The 20,426-nt window shown below is 36.0% G+C and overlaps 1 protein-coding gene across 2 annotated transcripts in view; it reads right to left on the bottom strand.

The window, feature by feature from the left end:
* Positions 1–2,796: 2,796 nt before the first annotated feature.
* vamp4 (vesicle-associated membrane protein 4) overlaps positions 2,797–20,426 on the bottom strand; it is a 27,522-nt gene continuing 9,892 nt past the window's right edge. The window contains exons 1-8 of one of the 2 annotated variants that reach the window (XM_073816508.1): positions 18,781–18,908; positions 15,224–15,325; positions 12,076–12,122; positions 11,876–11,926; positions 8,922–9,022; positions 6,302–6,381; positions 4,029–4,080; positions 2,797–3,876 (exon numbers count right to left, since the gene is read on the bottom strand). In XM_073816508.1, the coding sequence (XP_073672609.1) occupies positions 3,851–3,876; positions 4,029–4,080; positions 6,302–6,381; positions 8,922–9,022; positions 11,876–11,926; positions 12,076–12,122; positions 15,224–15,325; positions 18,781–18,783 (462 nt within the window). In that variant the 5' untranslated portion in view covers positions 18,784–18,908 and the 3' untranslated portion in view covers positions 2,797–3,850. Of the gene's footprint in view, positions 3,877–4,028; positions 4,081–6,301; positions 6,382–8,921; positions 9,023–11,875; positions 11,927–12,075; positions 12,123–15,223; positions 15,326–18,780; positions 18,909–20,426 lie in introns of those variants that run through there. The other variant, XM_073816509.1, reaches the window with a different exon arrangement.

The raw sequence follows: 20,426 nt of genomic DNA, 5'->3' as shown, positions 1-20,426 counted from the left end.
GTGCTAAAAAAAGACGCTTATAATAAGCTATTCATGCGAAACAAAAACTGTTAGTGAAGATGAGCCATTTCCCAGATGAAAAAATAAAACATTAGAAACCATCAACAATTAAGCAATAAAAAGTGGTTTCCTGTAGTGCGTTTTGGGATATATTCCATTAGGATTTAGTGGTTTTAACAAGTAGAAGCCACTAGTAGAAGGCCTCCAATTACCAATAGAGACCAACAGGGACCATTACAGGTTCTTTTAAAACTGGGACAATTTCCAGTAACACTTTAAAATTCTGTTCTATAAATAATGAATAACTACACAGGAAGAAATGACTAATATTATTATAGTAATTACTAACTAACAAGAAACTAAGTAATAGCACTCAATTGACAGTTCACAATTAGCTAATCACTAAGAACTACTATATACATATTCATAATTAATGTGAATAATGTGAAATGTATAATTAATTCTAAAGTGAAGATCATGGTAACCCACTAGTAATGACTGAGTTATTACCAAATCTGTCAGAAGGAATGACGAATTATTTGGATCAGTGTTCTACAGTGAAGATCATGCTAACTCCCTAGTAATGACTGAAGTCATTAAAAATAGGTTTTTGTAGGGTTCTGGATAATAATACTTCAGATGGATTTGGTAACACTTGACTTGTCACTTGTGGGTCTTTATGATCTTCACTTTAGAATACTGATCCAAATAATCAGTAATTCCTTTGGAAGGATGTAGTAACACTTGAGTCATTACTATCCAAAACATTACATATACCTCAAAAGCTTAAAATTATTTCAGGCATTGCTAGAGAGTAATCACGTTATTCACTTTAGAATACTGATCCAAATACATAGTAATCCCTTCTGAAGGATTTGGTAATTCTTGAGTCATTACTAGTGGGTTACCATGATCTTTATTTTAGGAATAATTATATATTTTGCATCATTCACATCAATTATAAACATATTTAGTAGTTCTCTGTTGAACGTCACTTTAGAACTAGTAACGAAGGAATGTTGAGTTGCTTTATTGAAAGCTTATTGTATTCATCTCTTAAGGGTGATTTTGCTGCTCAGTGCATTTGCTTGCTGCTTCAAGCTGTTGTTGAACCTAAAAATAGCTTCCGCTTAATAGCCTTTATAACTTTTCAGTTTAATACTAATCAATTGACAAACTAGTGCTTTATTTGTTTTCATTTTAAGAGATGAAGTTGGCAACACTGACTCCACCTGTATGCATGTTTTATACAGATTACATAATCTGAAAATTTTTATTTTGTATTTGAATTGGTTCATTTAAAAGTACACATCTGACACTCTATAGATATATTTTTCATGTCTGTAAGGCAAGTATACACATTTTGAAGTTTCATGCTAAAAGTTCACAGAGACCAAACAGCAGAAAGCGCATTCTCTTTGCTTTCATTAATTTACAAAAGGACAACGTTTCATTGTTATTCTGAGTGCACACACAGAAACGTAGAGTCTTTACAGATTTGAAAGCTGTATTTATCTGTATGACCAAAAATGGAGTATTTTATGAGCAAATGAGGCACAGGGCAAGAATTGCTAAGATATAAATTAAGAATTGTAAGATATAAACTAAGAATTATGAGATGTAAACTAAGCATTATGAGATATAAACTAAGAATTGCGAGAATTATAGATAGATATAAATGAACAATTAAGAATTATGAGATATAAAATAAGAATTACAAGATGTAAACTCAGAGTTGCGGGAAGTAAAGTCAGAATTGCCAGATGTAAACTCGGAATTGCAAGATGTAACTTGGAATTGTGAATGCAAACTTGGAATTGCGGGATTTAAACTCAGAATTGCGAGATGTAAACTCGGAATTGCGAGATGTAACCTTGGATTTGCGGGATTTAAACTTGGAATTGCAAGATGTAAACTCGGAATTGTGGATGCAAACTCGGAATTGCGAGATGTAAACCTCGGAATTGTGGATGCAAACTCGGAATTGCGGATGTAAACTCGGAATTGCAAGATGTGAACTCGGAATTGCAAGATGTGAACTCGGAATTGCAAGATGTAACTTGGAATTGCGAATGCGAACTCGGAATTGCGGATGTGAACTCGGAATTGCGGGATGTAACCTCGGATTTGCGGGATTTAAACTCAGAATTGCGAGATGTAAACTCGGAATTGCGAGATGTAACCTTGGATTTGCTGGGTTTAAACTTGCAAATTGCAAGATATAAACTCAGAATTGTGGATGCAAACTCAGAATTGCGAGATGTAAACTCGGAATTATGGATGCAAACTCGGAATTGCGAGATGTAAACTCGGAATTGCAAGATGTGAACTCGGAATTGCGGATGTGAACTCGGAATTGCGGATGTGAACTCGGAATTGCGGATGTGAACTCGGAATTGCGGATGTAAACTCGGAATTGCAAGATGTAAACTCGGAATTGCGGATGCAAGCTCGGAATTGTGGATGCAAACTTGGAATTGCGGGATGCATATTCAGAATTGCAAGATGTAGAGATTCGCGAATGTAATTTCAGAATTGTATATGTGGAATAAAAAAAGGGACAAGTTTTTATAAAAATTTGACTTTTTGTAACTTAACACTGCTGGCAAGACACAAAGGTCAAACATATCAAGTGTTTTAATATGTTCTGCAGGAACAAGCCCAGAGAAAATGTTCTGATTGGCAGTTTTTTTGTTATTGTCGAGTCCTGTATTGCTTCTCGCTGTAATCCTGTCATATCACGCCTGAATTGAAAACACCTCAATTCCAACACAATGAATCAGAACATATGCCCTTTAAAATCACTTTATTTTAAATGCAAGATTATTTCACAGTCTCCCAATGGAAAGCCACTGCTGACTTACTTAGGGAATAGATATTTACAAATAAATATAATCAAAAAAACAAAACAAAAAAAAAAAACAGTAAAATAATATGAATTAAACCAAGTATAAAGGTGTGTTCAAGTGACCTTCAGCAACAGTCAACCAAATCATCATCACAAAACTATTACATTACTGACCAATAACAAGCTGTAAAAATTACACCAGTGAAGATAACTACAATTTTTACATAAACCATTTTACAAGCATGATAAACGGTTTAAAAAAGCTGAAAATAATCCTTCATATCAAAATAACCAACTCAACACAATTAACCACAGTCAATTAAAACTTTGTTGCCAAATATGCAAAAAAAAACATTACAGCAGGTATAGCAGCAAATATTAAGTAACATTACTTGTTGCCTAACTTTGTTTTGCCCATGTTAAAACTTACAGGAGTTATACAAACAGATGATGACATCACAGCCATGGTGCAGCGTGACATCATCAGGTTTCCTGTTTGGCCCCACCCACCTGAGAAGACAGTATTTCATAGACCTACCTATGCGGGAAATGGATCCAGTTTAATTGTTAAACGTGTGTATCATGGTGTAAGCAGAATGGCTCTAATGTCCAATTAACTATATAGAGGACATCGAAATACCACCAGAATGCAGGGCTAAAAATTTTCTCCATGTTTCATTGTGTATAGTAAATCGTTAATTTTTTGGAGTCTTACCGAATGCATATACAACAAAATAACCATTGTGTTTGTGTGCATACAAGAGATTGGTCTGCACCAGTGTTGTGCCTTCGTTTTGAGAGCTTGATATTTTGTGTTTTCGTACACGCACAAATTAAACTCTACCCCTGTTTGTTATGTTTCCAGACCCTGCCAAAATAGGCAAATACAGTGGGCAGCTCAACCCTGTGCAGCGCCCCCTCTGGTACGGAGGAATGACAGCAGAGAGATGAGGGAAAGGAGGGAGGAAGAGTGCATCGTGCCTCTAACCTCCCGGCCAGACACTAGCGATACCGCAAGATCACAGGAACTGCACAAAAAGAGAGAACAGAGGGTTGCAAAATTAGGAGAATGTCAAATGCTCCCCAGCCTCAGCATAAAACCAAATGGATTGTACTGACTGTTCTAAATTTCCTCCTTTATATAGTTAAATTATAAAAAAGATTTTCTGGGTGGACTTACCGATTATGATGAGGAGAAGGATGACAACAACCATTGCTATAATTATTTTCATCTGGGGACAGAAGAGAAAAATCAAAGGGAAAAATGATACAGTGTACAATGTGGCTAAAGGCACACCTTCAGAAAAAAAAAAAACTCCACAGTGTATGATTTCAGAAAAAATATATATTTTAAATTATATTGTATTATTTAACATTGATGGAGCAAAACATTGGATGGAAAAAAAAAACCTTAAAAATTATATAAATGTATCAGATGGCAGAGGGGGAATGCTTATTTCAGATCAAATATAAGTTTTGCATGATATAATAAATTATAATATAATAACTATATATGATATAAAAATGATTTTCATTTTGATAAATTAAATCATTTATTATACTTTTATTTCATACAATGGAAGCCTGTTTCCGCCACTGAATAAAAAATAAAAAAGCTAATTGCTTTTTCTCTCACAATTCTGACCTTTTTCTTGTAATTGCAAAAAAAAATTCTCAGATTTGTCAGATATAAACTCGCAATTGTGATTTATAAAGTCCAATTCTGAGGGGGGAAAAAAAAAAAAAATCGCAATTTCAATAAACTCGCAATTCTGTGAAAAAAAGTCACAACTGTAAAATCCCAATTGTGAGAGAATATATACACCATTCTGAGGGGAAAAAAGTTAATTGTGAGATAAGCAATTCTGAGAAAAAACACAATTGTGAGATATAAACTCGTAATTGTGAGATAAACACAATTCTTAAAAAAAGGTCACAATTGGAGGATATAAACTTGCAATTCTGAGAAAAATGTTAATTAAGAGAAAAAAAAAGTCACAATTGTGAGATATAAACTTGCAATTCTAAAGGAAAAAAGTCAATGGAAAGAAAAAAATTGCAATTATGAGGGAAAAAGTCACAATTGTGAGAAAAAAATTGAGGAAAAAAAAGGTCACAATTGCGAGATATAAACTCGCAATTCTGAGAAAAAAGGTCAACTGCGATATATAGTCAATTATGAGAAAAAACATCGCAATTGCAAAATATACGCAATTATAAGGGAAAAAAAAGTCAATTGCAAGATATAAACTCCAAATTTTGAGAAAAAAGTCGCAATTGAAATTTGTAATTCCGAGGATAAAAAGTCACAATTATGAGATATAAACTTAAAATGCAGAGTAAAAAGTCACAATTGTGAGATATATACTCAAAATTCTGAGTAAAAAGTCACAGTCGTGAGATATAGATTCATAATTGCAAGTCAGATCTAAATAAAGTGACAATTGCAAAATATAAACTTGCAATTCTGAGGGAAATAAAAAAATCACAATTGCAAGACATAAAGTTGCAATTCTGAGAAAAAAAGTCACAATTGCAAGATATAAACTCAATCCTTAAAAAAGTGACAATTGCAAAATATAAATTTGCAATTTTGAGGAAAAAAGTCAATTGCAATACATAAACTTACAATTCTGAGAAAAAAAGTGTCACAACTGTAAGATGTAAACTCAATTTTGAGAGAGTCACAATTACGAGATATAAACTTGCAATTCTGAGAAAAATAGCACAACTGCAGAATATAAGCTTGCATTATTTTAAGAAAAAAAAAAGGTCACAATTGTGAGATATAAACTCACAATTCTGGGTAAAAAGGTCACAACTTTCAGATATAAAATCAATTCTAAAAAAAAGTGACAATTGCAAAATATAAACAGAAATTCTGAGAAAAAAAGTTGCAATTACGAGATATAAACTTGCAATTCTGAGAAGAATAGAACAGGATATAAGCTTGCGTTTAAAAAAAAACTTTATAACTCTGAATTGTAAGTTTATATCCACAATTCTGAGAGAAAAAAATTGTGAGATAAAAAGACGGAATTACTTTATTTCTTGTTCAGTGGCAGAAACTGGCTTCCATACAATACAGATTCTGAAAGGTTTAATATGGAAACATTTAATATGGCTTAACTGTTGTAACAATTAATATATTGTGCATTTGAACATTTGAATCGGACCATGACAAGTCAACAAATTGAAACAGTAGACTTGTCGATTATGTTTAATTTCAATGATTGTACCTTTAAAGGGATGTTTATCTGCTTACCCCAAGATTGATCCAAGATGTAGGTGGCTTTGTTTCTTCAGTAGAACACAAATGGAGATTTTTTTTAAATGTGTTCTACTGAAGAAAGTCGCAAATGTTACAATTTCTGAACCCATAGAGTGATTTCACACGACAAACTAACAACAAAGGCTCTTCCGAACTGGTAGACCATTAGGATGGAGGCTCACCTTCGTGTCTCTCCACCACATCCTTCTGTGGAGCTGCTTGGCTCTACTGCTGAACGCTGATGCATTATCTGACAGGCTTTCTGAAAAGTCATTTGACAAAAAAAGAATCAGTACTAAGATTGACTTCCGTGCATGTTTATTATTAAACTAAAACTATATATAATCCTAAACAACTACGATTGTTTTATATAGATTACATTTGTCTGCAGGAGATGCTTATTTACTATCCTTATACTCTTTTGGGATGTTAAGAGCTCTGGAACATGTGGAACCAACTACAACATGTCCAGCCTGATTAGTGCATGAAAACGAATCAATAAAGCTGAGCTCATACCAGCTGCCATTCAACAATTCCACTGAGAATGAATGCGTGTACAGCCAAAAAGATACAAAGAACACAGGTGCAGATAGTCTCTTTGCATTTAGCCTTAAAATTTCAAGAAACTAGTCTTATGGATCAGTTACTAGATTCACCTTTAGCACAAAGACAGTATTGCAGACGACATATGGAAAACATTCCCTTTAGTGAGTGACAATGTCTTCCAGATGCTGCACTATAAAGCTACTTGTTCTCTATTTGCAAACAATGCGTTGCGATTTCTGCTAGGAAGCCAAATGACTGCAATTGTAGTAAACAAAGGAAATGTATTTGAGCTCAGAACAGTGCTGTTTTGATTATCAGACTGCAACAACTGTAATACAAAGGTCAGCAGCAAACTTGGGTTTCTTTTCCAGTTTGATGCCAGTCGAGATTTATTTTAGTATCATTTATGTACTATTACAAGATTCATATTTTAGTTCAAGTTTTAGTAAAGTCATTGTATTTTATTTTATAGAATTTTTCCACATAGAGTTGAAGTCAAAATCTTGCAGAAAATGGTAATAATTTAGCAAAATAAGAGGGATCATACAAAATGCATGTTATTTTATTTATTTAGTACTGACCTGAATACGATATTTCACATAAAAGATGTTTACATATAGTCCACATGAGTAAATAATAGTCAAATTTATAAAAATGACCCCGGTCAAAAGTTTACATACACTTGATTCTTAACACTGTGTTGTTGACTGAATCCACAGTTGTGTTTTTTTTTTTTTTGTTTAGTGATAGTTGTTCCTGAGTCCCTTATTTGTCCTGAACAGTTAAACTGGCTGCTGTTCAGGTCCCACAAATTCTTTGGTTTTTCAGCATTTTTGTTTATTTGAATCCTTTCCAACAATGACCGTATGATTTTGAGATCAATCTTTTTAATCTTTTAGCACGGAGGACAACTGAGGGACTCATATGCAACTATTACAGAAGGTTCAAACACTTACTGATGCTTTAAAAGGAAACACAATGCATTAAAGCCGGGGGTGAAAACTATTTGAATTTGATTTTCATGTTAAATGTAACTTATTTGGTCTTCTGGGAAACATGTAAGTATCTTCTGTAGCTTCTGAAGGGCCCTACTAAATGAAAAAAAAAAATCATTTATATTTAAATGATATTTAGGCAAAATAAGGAAAATGTAGACATCTTCAATCTGTTCAAAAGTTTATACCCCTGGCTCAATGCATCGTGTTTCCTTCTCTTTCCAAACTTTTGACTTCAACTGTATGTCTTAAGGCTTTTTTCTTCATCTTTCATCTAATGTTTATATGGATTTTTTTTTTTTGTCATATTTTAGCTTTGGTTAATAATAGCATAGTTGGGAACACTGACATTGTGGCACTAATATCACAATAATTTCATATTATGTAATAATATGCGTTCAGTACCCGAGCTGCTTAAAACAGTTACGTTGGCTCTATCAATGGAAACCATAACTCTGAAGTGTGAAATTATCACCTCTTTTATTTTCCTCTTTAAAATCAAATCAATGCAAAACTACACAATCCGCTCATACTTCACAGGAACTCTTACCTCAGCCTCACCATTACCATGCAGGTCTCAAAAAGTACAAAAACAAGACCAGACATGGTTCATTTGACTCCACTACTTAATGTTATGAAACTAGTAACTAATCTCAGATCAGCTTGAACAAAACCATCTGCAAACTTCTTTTGCACACAGGTGATTCATTTCTCACATCTGGGCTTAAAATGAGAAAAATAGAACACTGTTGAGTGGGACATGGGACATTTTGCCCACTCTCTCTGGCCATATGTCTCAAGACGGTTCACAAACGGAATAACAGAAATGGTACATGACTCACTAGAGATTCAGGTTTAACAAAACATGAAACTAACAGAAGGGTTTGTTCATATGGCACTGGAATTCAAAACACTTTTCCACAGTTTTATGGATCAAGGGTAGAGAGCTACTGAATATGGTTGATTTGGAATAAAAACGTGTTTACACAGCGTTCCAATCTATTCATAAGTGATGGCCCAGAAATGACTCACATATGCTTCAAAAGAATCAGGATGATTTGCAATACACCGAATGAAACCAAAATGCAATATTTGGGGAGTTAACACTTCAAATATTTCCAACTAGTTCAAGAAGAAACTTGAACATGTTGTTAATTGCACAAGATTTGCTGTTCAAAACTAATTCATGAATCATTCGTCTTGATTCCTACGAACTCAAAGTGTTTAAGGATGCATACTTGCATAGGGATCTCTATCTTACCAGATTTATCCTGCAGCTCATCCAGCCGTTCCCCACGTTCAATCACTTTGGAGATGTTCTCCTGCATGACGTCAATGACCTCATCAACCTGAGACTGTACCCTAGAAAGCCAGCGAGACCATGAAGACAACATGAGAGGGACAATCTGGTGTTTCCATTGATTCAGCAGAACAGCTTAGACGCACATGTTTGAGTGCGTGATTCGAATATTTTGAAGAGAACCGCTCGGGATTAAACAAGATATCATTATGACTAGGATCTGTTGACCCTGCAATGTCGAGAGGAGGTGAGAACGTTTTGCTAGACGTGGTCTAGACACATCCAAATAGTTTGAACTATTTGATCTCACAGACGTGACATGCAAAGGACGCACTAAATAGCTTGTGAGGTATTTAGCTGCTCTCATACACCTGGCACAAGAGGTTGGCATGGCTTTGAGATGCAGGTTACCCTGTGAATGAACTGAGAACAGGATGTTTTGACTCTTGCTTCTGTGCTTGGATACCCATATCTGCGCCAAACGACCAATCGTACAGAACCCCTTGCACCTGTGAGGGTACCTGCCATGTGTGGTTCTTTCAACTTCAAAACCCCACAGTTACAAATGGGATAACAGCAGTTATCCAAGACTTCCACGGAAAGGCATGAAAAAAAAAAACATTAGGGAAACTTTACCTTCCAAGGTTTCCCTATTAAATTCCATTGTTTTATGTGTTACTTTGCTGTGCAGCGCATGGTTACATAAACCTGGTGTCGTGTGGCTGCCTGCACAGGGCGAAGCTCTGCTGGGTTTCCTTTGGGAGAATTACTGCAGCATATTAGTATGTACTAAATTTCATAACAAAGAACAAAGAAAAGCTCAGAGTCTGGCTACTACAGCTACGTCAATATGGCGATTTTTGAATATTGGGAGTAGCTGTTTACCTTTGCCTGCAAATATTATGTTGTGTCATAGAAACCCAGATGGTTCCAGTGGTTTCCTTCTTTTTGGACGGGAGGTATGTTTGTGGATGGGTGTTTTCACAGATGTCATTATGAGTAGTTACATAAACTCTGCAGGACACAACGGCATGGGCAGTGCCTGCGCAGTCAATAAGTGTGATTTCCACAACACGCTGCCAATGGAAATGATCCGTCTTCACATTTCTAAACTGAGCCCATCCTAGTATTTGGAAATTCCTAATTGTTCAATTCTGAAAATAACCCTGAACCCTAAAACAATGATAACTCTTAATTGTGCAGCTTGTTAAAAGCTATTGCTTTTCAAAGAAATCAGTTTTTGCCTAGCAGATAATAAAATGGTCTTAAAAAAAAAAGTCCCACAGGTGCACATTGAAAAGAGGACCCCGGCTTGCTCTTGATTCAGACTCGACCCTCTTCTGGTCTAAGTCTTGATTCAGACTCGACCCTCTTCTGGTCTCCGTCTTGATTCAGACTCGACCCTCTTCTGGTCTCCGTCTTGATTCAGACTCGACCCTCTTCTGGTCTCCGTCTTGATTCAGACTCGACCCTCTTCTGGTCTCCGTCTTGATTCAGACTCGACCCTCTTCTGGTCTCCGTCTTGATTCAGACTCGACCCTCTTCTGGTCTCCGTCTTGATTCAGACTCGACCCTCTTCTGGTCTCCGTCTTGATTCAGACTCGACCCTCTTCTGGTCTCCGTCTTGATTCAGACTCGACCCTCTTCTGGTCTCCGTCTTGATTCAGACTCGACCCTCTTCTGGTCTCCGTCTTGATTCAGACTCGACCCTCTTCTGGTCTCCGTCTTGATTCAGACTCGACCCTCTTCTGGTCTCCGTCTTGATTCAGACTCGACCCTCTTCTGGTCTCCGTCTTGATTCAGACTCGACCCTCTTCTGGTCTCCGTCTTGATTCAGACTCGACCCTCTTCTGGTCTCCGTCTTGATTCAGACTCGACCCTCTTCTGGTCTCCGTCTTGATTCATTCTCGACCCTCTTCTGGTCTCCGTCTTGATTCAGACTCGACCCTCTTCTGGTCTCCGTCTTGATTCAGACTTGACCCTCTTCTGGTCTCAGTCTTCATTCAGACTTGACCCTATTTTGGTCTCCGTCTTGATTCAGACTCGACCCTCTTCTGGTCTAAGTCTTGATTCAGACTTGACCCTCTTCTGGTCTCGGTCTTGATTCAGACTCAACCCTCTTCTGGTCTCTGTCTTGATTCAGACTCGACCCTCTTCTGGTCTCTGTTTTGATTCAGACTCGACCCTCTTCTGGTCTCTGTCTTGATTCAGACTCGACCCTCTTCTGGTCTCTGTCTTGATTCAGACTCGACCCTCTTCTGGTCTCTGTCTTGATTCAGACTCGACCCTCTTCTGGTCTCTGTCTTGATTCAGACTCGACCCTCTTCTGGTCTCTGTCTTGATTCAGACTCGACCCTCTTCTGATCTCTGTCTTGATTCAGACTCGACCCTCTTCTGGTCTCTATCTTAATTCATACTAAACCCTCTTCTGGTCTGTTGTGATTCAGACTAGACCCTCTTCTGGTCTTGACTCAGACTCAACCCTTTTCTGGTCCCAGTTTTGATTTGTCCTTAACTCTATTCTGGTCTGTCTTTATTCAGGTTTGACTCGCCTATTTTCTTGTCTCAGTCTTGATTCAGACTCAACCCACTTCTGGTCTCTATCTTGATTCATACTAAACTCTCTTCTGGTTGCTGTGGTTGCTGCATTCCTCTGCAGTTGTGCTTGTCAATAGCGCTGTATTGCGATATTACAGTTAACACGACAGCACTAGACTCAAACTCAAATGAAAAGGTCTTGACTGCAACCCTGTGACAAATGGTTTTTGGATATATGTAGATTGTGTTAGTCTTGGAAGCATCAGTAAAAATGTGTACTTTTCATCCCAGCCAGGGCTCTACACTTGAGTTGAATGTTTAATGTTGGTAAAAAAAAAAAAAAGCTGAAAAAATTAGTCCTACAAACTAATACGTACTGTCTAATTTTATCATTTTGGCCCCCAAATCTTGGTCCTGTTGGTCCTCTCCTGCAAAAAACAAAACAAAAATCACTTTAGTAACCAAACAAACTGTCAAAAACAGCTTTGCTAGAAAATGCTGCGTGCAAACAAAAATGAACGGTTAAAGGTCAGTTTATTTGTCAATGCATGGATGTTTGTGCAAACTACAGACTTACAGGAAAAAGTCCTCCTCTTCATCCGAGTCTTCCTCTAGAAGGTTCCTCTGCAAGTTAAGAAGACGAGGGAGTCAGGGTGGTCAGAACCGGTGCAGGCTGGGTTTAATCTAAAATTCCGTCTTTACTGAGACCAGGTGTTTGACATAAGAGTGACCAGACCGAGACCCATAAAGATCTTATTGTGAAGTATACAGTCGTCTGCCAGACTTTAAGGACAACAGAATACTTTGAAGGGCACGATGTGGGCGCAGCATGTGACGCAGTATTCCCAGATCGGAATTCACCTGGAGATAAACCCGTTCAGAACACAAGCTCCTACGAGGAGACACTGCTGATGCACAAGAGATATGAACTCCATTTGGTCTGCATTTGTGCCATCTGATCTTTTAAGCAATGAATCACAGGCCAGGAGGCATCTAGCTGACCTTCCATTAGTTTTGTTGTAACGTCCATAATTTATCACATTTAACAAATACCTCACTCGATCATTTCATCTCGATGACTAATGTTATATAACTCTCCATAACTGCACCCAGTCCTGTGACACTCCTCTAAAACTGCATCTGGACAATTCGATGCTAATATCAACCTTACCACAGAAAAAATTAAGTGTTTAGCAAAAGAATTAATTAAAGCATGATTTTTAACAACTCTAATGATCAATAAGTCTTGTGATGTTTGTGTATGATCAGTTTATAACAGCTAGATTCGGTCATATTCATTACAAAACTGAATCAAGAGAGTGATTTGTGACTACAATACAATATGGTTAAAAAAAAGCAATTGTTTATTTTTATAGATAAACAACTGGAACTGAAATAGGACGAACATTTAAAATTTAAAGTAATTCTAAGGGTAATTCATGAGACTTACCAATGTCTCAGAGTGGAAAGTCTGGTCGTTTCAAAGCATTTTAGGATTGATACTTTTCTTTATATATATGCTGCCATTTTAGGAACTGACATGTTTGGGTCTGGACTCTATCTGCTGGGTTTTAGGAAAGTTCATGTAAGTGATTCAGTAAACAGGTAATGGGTTTCTGACTTAAGATTTCATGTTGTGACTTCAAGTAACCCTGCAACTCCTCATTTCCAATTGGCTCTTTGCTAGGGAATATTTAAACACAATAACCAGGTCTTTCGTTGGGTCACGGTCAACAGTGTTACATAACCAGCACATGGAAAGCCACATTTATCCTCTATTACACATTCTAGTTCTCTCACTGCTGCTGCGTACAAGCTTCATTGTGAGACAAATTACAAAAGACTTTTCTTTGGCTGTGAACCATCTAACGGATTCTCCCAAACATACATCAGTCGGGAGTTGCACCCAAGTAAAATGTACAAGGTTATCACATCCTGCCATTGACTTGGCTTTTGATTGTAAGGTCTGGAAGGGTTTAATGACTTTCTAGGACTGGTAGAAGATAGAGACATTGAATGTCAATTATGAAATCGGTACTGACAGGTTCTTGAGAAGGGCTCTGCTAGTTTATTACCCCCTGCGTGAGCTAATGCCGGTTACATCATGACATTGGTGTTCACTTTCAAATCGCCTATCCTTTTCTTTTCCATTCACTGTCTGATTTTGTTATTCAAATATAGATTTATTGTTAGTGGCGCTTGCAATGGCAATCTGACACTACCATTAATATTTTTTAAAACGTCTCATGCTCACCAAGGCAGCATTTATTTTATAAAAATGTTTTCTATTTTAAAGTAAAGTCAAATTTTCAGCTTCATTACTTCAGTCTTCAGTGTTACACGATCCTTCAGAAATCATTCTTAAGCCCTATTCAGACTGTAATTGTTTCTCATGGGGACGCAAGTTATTTTCACGGTTTACACAGGGAAGTCTGTGATATTATTGCTGACCGAATACAAAATGTCAGTGTTTAGCTCTTACCACCTCCGTAAAAATCCCTGGCCGAATTACCTACTGTTTTTAGACAAACACCAAGGTCATGTGGTAATTTAACTGCTGTCCAAATCCACATCTCTGTCTTTACGAGAAGAAACCGATTCAAAATGCAGTGTTTAATACCTTCTTGACCACTGCTGAACACTATATGGTAACTGTTGTACTTCACTATAATTTGTATGTATATTTATTATACTAAAATGCTGAAAAGCATTTAAAGGAACAATACTTCATAATTGCTTTATCATAGCGAGTGGGAGCAGAAAGAGTAGAAAAGCATGTAAACATTCCAAATGGGTCTTTATTATGGCAGCAACAGGTATGCAATTTTTAAATGTATATGTTATATACATAACTATATTGCATATGATTATACAATAGCGTGCCTATTTTTCTATTTTTAAACAATTGTTTAAAATAATTGAATAATAAATAGTATTATATATTATAAAATATGCTTGGAATAAGAACACATTTTATTTTACATTTCATATTTCATTTTACCAATGTTTAAAAAAAGTTGTAATGCTTAATATTTTTGTGAAAATCCATAATACATTTTTGCAGGACTCTGATGAATAGAACGTTTAAAAAGGACAGAATTCATTTTGAAACGTTTGATATGTTTTAAATAAGCATCATAAATATATTAACTGTCACGTTTTATCAACTGAATGCTACCTTGATAAGTAGAAGTATCAATTAAAAACCCTAGCATTGCAGCAGTGGCTTACGCATGGGCCAAACACACTTATTTTTTTGTTTACATATTACGCCTGTTTACTTCTACAAAATCATGTTTTGTTTAATTTGAGTTTTTTTTGTATATTTTTCTCTCCATCTATTTCATTTCCACTTCAGTTTATCCACTCCTATTATGACATGTGGTAACTGCTTGTCATTAAGAACAAATTGCTCTTTGAAGGGTTACAACACAGCAGTTGAAATGTGTGGTGTGAGTGTTTGTAACATCATGGACCACTGCTGTTTTAGATGGTCTGTTATATAAGGAGATTTCTGCAGACACCGAGGAACATGAGGAGAGAGTTGTTTACTCTTCCTGTAAATAACAAACAGATCATGGGGAACAATGGGGTTGTTAAAGCGCAGAAACATGCAAACTGGCTCTAGTCAGCTAAGAGCATCTTAGGACCTCTCATCTTTATGTTGTCATCACCCCCGAAATCTATAAGGTAAGAACTGACTCATTGTTGCCTGAGTAACTTACCCGCTCACTGCGAATGGAGCCGGTGACCTCATCATCATTCAGATGCCGTTTAAATTTAGGGGGCATGCTGGGATCGAGCTGCTCCTCCCTCTCTGGCTCCCTCTGCAGGCAAACACAAGAAACACAGCAGTGATTGATCGGAATATTTTAGGATAGGTTTAGTTGACTTTTGCTATGCACCAAAGCAATCTGTGAATTATTACAGAATTCAACTGAGGGTTTAGCAGCTAAATGATCCAATCCAAGATTTTAGAGCTGGAACTATCTGTTCTTTAAATGTTCATTTAGACCAGACTGTGACTTAAAGGAGTAGTTCACTTTCAGAACAAAAATTTACAGATAATGTACTCACCCCCTTGTCATCCTTTTATCAGTCGGAAAGAAATTATGTTTTTTTGAGGAAAACATTTCAGGATTTCTCTCCATATAATGGACTTCTATGGTGCCCCCGAGTTTGAACTTCCAAAATGCAGTTTAAATGCAGCTTCAAAGGGCTCTTAATGATCCCAGCCAAGAAAGAAGGGTCTTATCTAGCGAAACGATTGGTTATTTTCTAAAACATTTACAATTTATATAATTTTTAACCTCTACACAGAGCTAGACAAGATGAGCATTTGATATTTTATTATTATTATTTTTTTTTTTAGAAAATAACCAATCGTTTTGCTATACAAGACCCTTCTTTCCTCAGCTGTGATCGTTTAGAGCCCTTTGAAGCTGCATTTAGAAAGGTCAAACTCGGGGGCACCTTAGAAGTTACTTATATGGAGAGACATCCTGAAAAGTTTTCCTCAAAAATCATAATTTCCTTACAACTGAAGAAAGAAAGACATGAACATCTTGGATGACAAGAGGGTGAGTATGTTATCTCTAAATTTTTGTTCTGAGAGTGAACTTCTCCTTTAAGAGAAAGCTCAACAATAATGACCCCATTTTCTAAGCACAGGTCTGTTAGTCGCTTCATTAGACTGAACTTTAGGCCATAAAAGCTGCACTACTATTCAGTAAATCCAGTCATAATTCAGACTTGTGGAGAAACCACCCCATTACATTTAGCTCGTTTGGACATGGGGATCAATTTAGCCACACCGATTGTAATGTGCAGCTTGCAAACATCAAACAGAGCCGTTAAAGACAAGCTCCAGCAATTGATGTGAAAGTCATAATGTCACAGCAGTTCAGTTATGGTTAAACCATTTGGTCTTTCTTTTACAAACCTGTTGCCTATAGCTTTGAAGTCACTGGAGGTTTTCATCTTGAAACTACCAGATGTATAAGCTTAAGCTTTACCAATGAAATAACAATGACAAGTGCTCATACAGATGTTCTGGTTGCCACTTTTTCCATGTCATTCCTTCTTCAGTCTTAAAGAAATTATGATTTTTGAGGAAAATATTTTAGGATTTCTCTCCATATACTGGACTTCTATGGTGCCCGCGAGTTTGAACTTCCAAAGTGCTGTTTAAATACAGCTTCAAACCGAGGAACAAGGGTCCTATCTACCAAAACGATCGGTTTTCGGGAAGGTTCAAATACTTTTAACCTCAAAGCTTGTCTTGCCTAGCTCTGAGTGTACTCTTTGTATTCCAATTCAAGACAGTTAGGGTATGTCAAAAAACTCCCATCTCAGTTTCTCCTCGAATTTCAACAAATCATCCTACATCGCTCTTTTACCTTTTTTGTAAAGGGCATTTGATCATCTTTGCACGTTCACTTTGTAAACACTGGGTCTGTACTTCTGCAGAGATGTAGGACGATTTAAATTAAATTGTAATATTTTTTTAATATAAAATAACATTGTTTCACTATATAAGACCCTTCTACCTTGGCTGGGATCGTTTCGAGCCCTTTGAAGCTGCATTTAAACTATATTTTGGAAGTTCAAACTTATGGGCACCATAGAAGTCCACTTTATGGAAATGATTTCTCTCTTTACAACTGAAAAAAGAAAGACATAAACATCTTGGATGACAAGAGGGTGAGTAAATTATCTGTAAATTTTTGTTCTGGAAGTGAATTTCTCCTTTAAGTAATGTAAACAAATCCAGAAAACAAGCAGAAAACAAGCTCTGTAACTAACATATGTTTATGATTCTTACATTTTTTGTTCATCAAGATCTTCTCATCTTCACAAATGAACACAATTTGTAAAACATGTTATGCCTAAAGGCAATCACAGAAGTAAAAACCTAACAGCTATAAGTATACATATGGTCGCATGACTTCGTCACTACAATCTTAAAATCTACAAGTTGGAAAGTTTGAGTTAGTCTGATAGAATTTGAGTATAAACACAACAAGGCTGAAAAAGTGAAGTAGTGAGATCAGTTTTGTTGAGAGCATTTATAACGTTGCCCCACTGCCTGTAGTCTCATTTGGAAACCAAAATGTATTTTATGTAGTGTTGCCAAGTGTCAACTAAAAAAATGTATAATTAATCTCACATTTTTCCTGAAATCAATCGCGATTAATCCCACCTAACATTAAAGTTTTAAAATATATTTTTATATCGCAATAATTTCAAATTCAATCTTCAAATTAATGTAGAAACAACATAAACATAGGATATTTTTAATAATGAAGTCGTGTATCACTGATGACAATTATACTATTTTTTCTAGTTATTTTTTTGTTATTTTTTGTCCCATAATTTTTAACCATTGACTGTAGCCATTCAACATTACAGTGTAACTGTAATTGATTAGACTTAAAAAAAATTAACTTCTATTTTAAGTGAACTTAAAACAATCTTCACATAAACCCATTATAATGTCATATGTCCTTATATAATATTACATAATGTCATATTTACCTGTGCCCTTCAGCAAGTAAGAAGCAAACAAAAATTGAATACGTTATCAAACACTAAATTCTAAATCAAACATAGAATAACAAAAGTTACTGATTTCCTTTTTTCTTTGATTAATAAACATCACAGCAGCTGGGTTATAGGTTATTTGGCTGCTATTACTTTAAGACCTGCCACTGCTGAGCGTGACGCAGATCTAACACGAACATTCAACACAGACCATTTCAGGTATTTCACTAAAACCCATTCAAAAATACATTGACTTGAACCAGGCCTCATTTCCAGGTTTTAAGAATCATATGATCTCCCAGCCCAATCTGAGCCATGGCATTCTAGAATGCATCTGACTAATGCACATCACAATGAGACATAATACACTGATGCAGTGTTGTCACACTACTATGATTAGTAAACTCTAGCTTGTTACCAGAAAAGCTACATGATTATAACAGGCAAGTTACTGTCACACTAATGAAAAATGTTATTAGGTTGTAGTTAAATGTTGCATTTTTGCTAGTTTTACTTAATCACTCCATAACACTCAGCACAGTGAAAAGGGTATTCCTGTAAATAATAAATGACTTGAATCTCAAATACATGCACCACGATTTTAAAACAAATGCATTTGTGAGATCTTGCTATTCTTAAACAATATGATCTATTCTGCTCTTTAACATGCAAAACAAAACTTCCTTCGTCCACACGCAGGACAACTCGGCTCGCTTAACCCAATCTCCATGTTTAGTACCATTGAGTCCACTGTCCTCTCTGAGACTGCTCTCTGCTTCTCTTGCTGGAAGAGCTGTCGGAAAACGGCTTCTCCTTTATCCAGGAGCACGGCAGAGCTTTTCCAGAAAGCAGGAGAGGGGGGAAAGAGGGGCTGGGGACAGGGAACGAGAGGGAGGGAAGAGGACACATGGGGTTTGAGAGAAAGAGCATGAAAAGGTAAATAAACGATCCCAAGACAGAGACCACTCAGATATATTTACTTTTAAATTTAAGTTAATTTCTGTTTAGGAGCAATTAACTAGGCCTAAAAGTGTTAAATGTTAGCCATAGCAATAGTGTCTAAAAAAAGTCACCCAAAATGTAATTTAGTCAACCTCACTTTGCTCGAAACTCTTGCAGTGCCTGTAATTCTTACTTATTAAATTTCACTTGCACTTCCCGAAATCTAAACGTGGTGTGTCTCAGTCAGGGACACTCGAGAAACAGTGGTATTATGTAACTGATGGTGTGATGTTTGATTGTTAGAATAGTGTGACGCATCATGCACCCCTGGGGAAATTTTCAGCGAATACTGGCTTGAATTTCAGTGTTTCTCACACAACAACATTGCGCAGCTTCAGAAGATTTGAAATATAGTGTATAAATCATATGCACCACTTTTATGATGTTTTTCTTGCCCTACAAAAGTGGTCAATATGACCTACTGTTGTATAGAAATGACCTGCAAGAAGATTTCTCAAAATATCTTCTGTACTGAAAATGACGACAATTTATTAAATATTAAATAAAATATATTATAATATAAAATTATTTTAAATATAATATCTATTGTAATTGTTCAAACATTAAGAATGTTGTGTACACAAAATTCATATAAAAATTTTTAATTAAGTGATTTTAGTGTTCTTTCATATGGATTTATTGGCCTTAGCCTTAAATGTCATGTGGTGCGACCATGATTTATTTTAAAATGAATTATTTTTCTTAACAGTTTTTAAGATGTTCTCAGTAATTAAAGTATTTAGAAACAAAGTATTTCCATTTCTTTTGAGTTTTTGTAAATAATGATCTCATATTTTTGTTCTACAATTTCAAAGTTGCCATTTTAAATGTAGTTAGGCAGACTTTTTTCCTGTAAACTGCATAAAACTGATACATTTTTTTAAAATACCATTCACTTAAGCAAACTGTAGCAGTGATTCATATTTCCGTCCCAGCAGTCAGATATTTTATTTTTAATTTAATTACAGTTATTGCTATTATTGGACCTTATATCATTAAAAATCTATTTAAAGAGGCATGTGTGAAAAATGCAACACCTGTCAATAACTGTAGTCATTTTTTAGCCCCACTTTGCCCAATCTTTGGCTGCTCAATTGACCCTTTGCCAGGATTTTGATTAACAGGTGACCTGACTAATCTTAACGCCTAATCCATCATTTCTGTCTGACAAACAAACCAGAAAGAAGAGTAGATAAACGTCGGTGGACTTGGAACTTAAAAAAATGTTGTGTATTGATGTTTTTCACGATTGAACCTTCTGATTTTCATTTTTGTTTATTTCGTACTATAACTAGTAAAGATGAAGAGATGACCAGTTTATGTGCCACTTGAATGGAGATGCTACAGCAATCTGTCAGGACACATTAAAAAAAAAAAAATAAT

This window comes from Garra rufa, chromosome 13, assembly GCF_049309525.1.
Source record: "Garra rufa chromosome 13, GarRuf1.0, whole genome shotgun sequence".
Taxonomy (NCBI): Eukaryota; Metazoa; Chordata; class Actinopteri; order Cypriniformes; family Cyprinidae; genus Garra; species Garra rufa.
The sequence above is the reverse complement of the archived record's forward strand: the minus strand, read 5'-3'. Positions and strand labels throughout refer to the sequence as shown.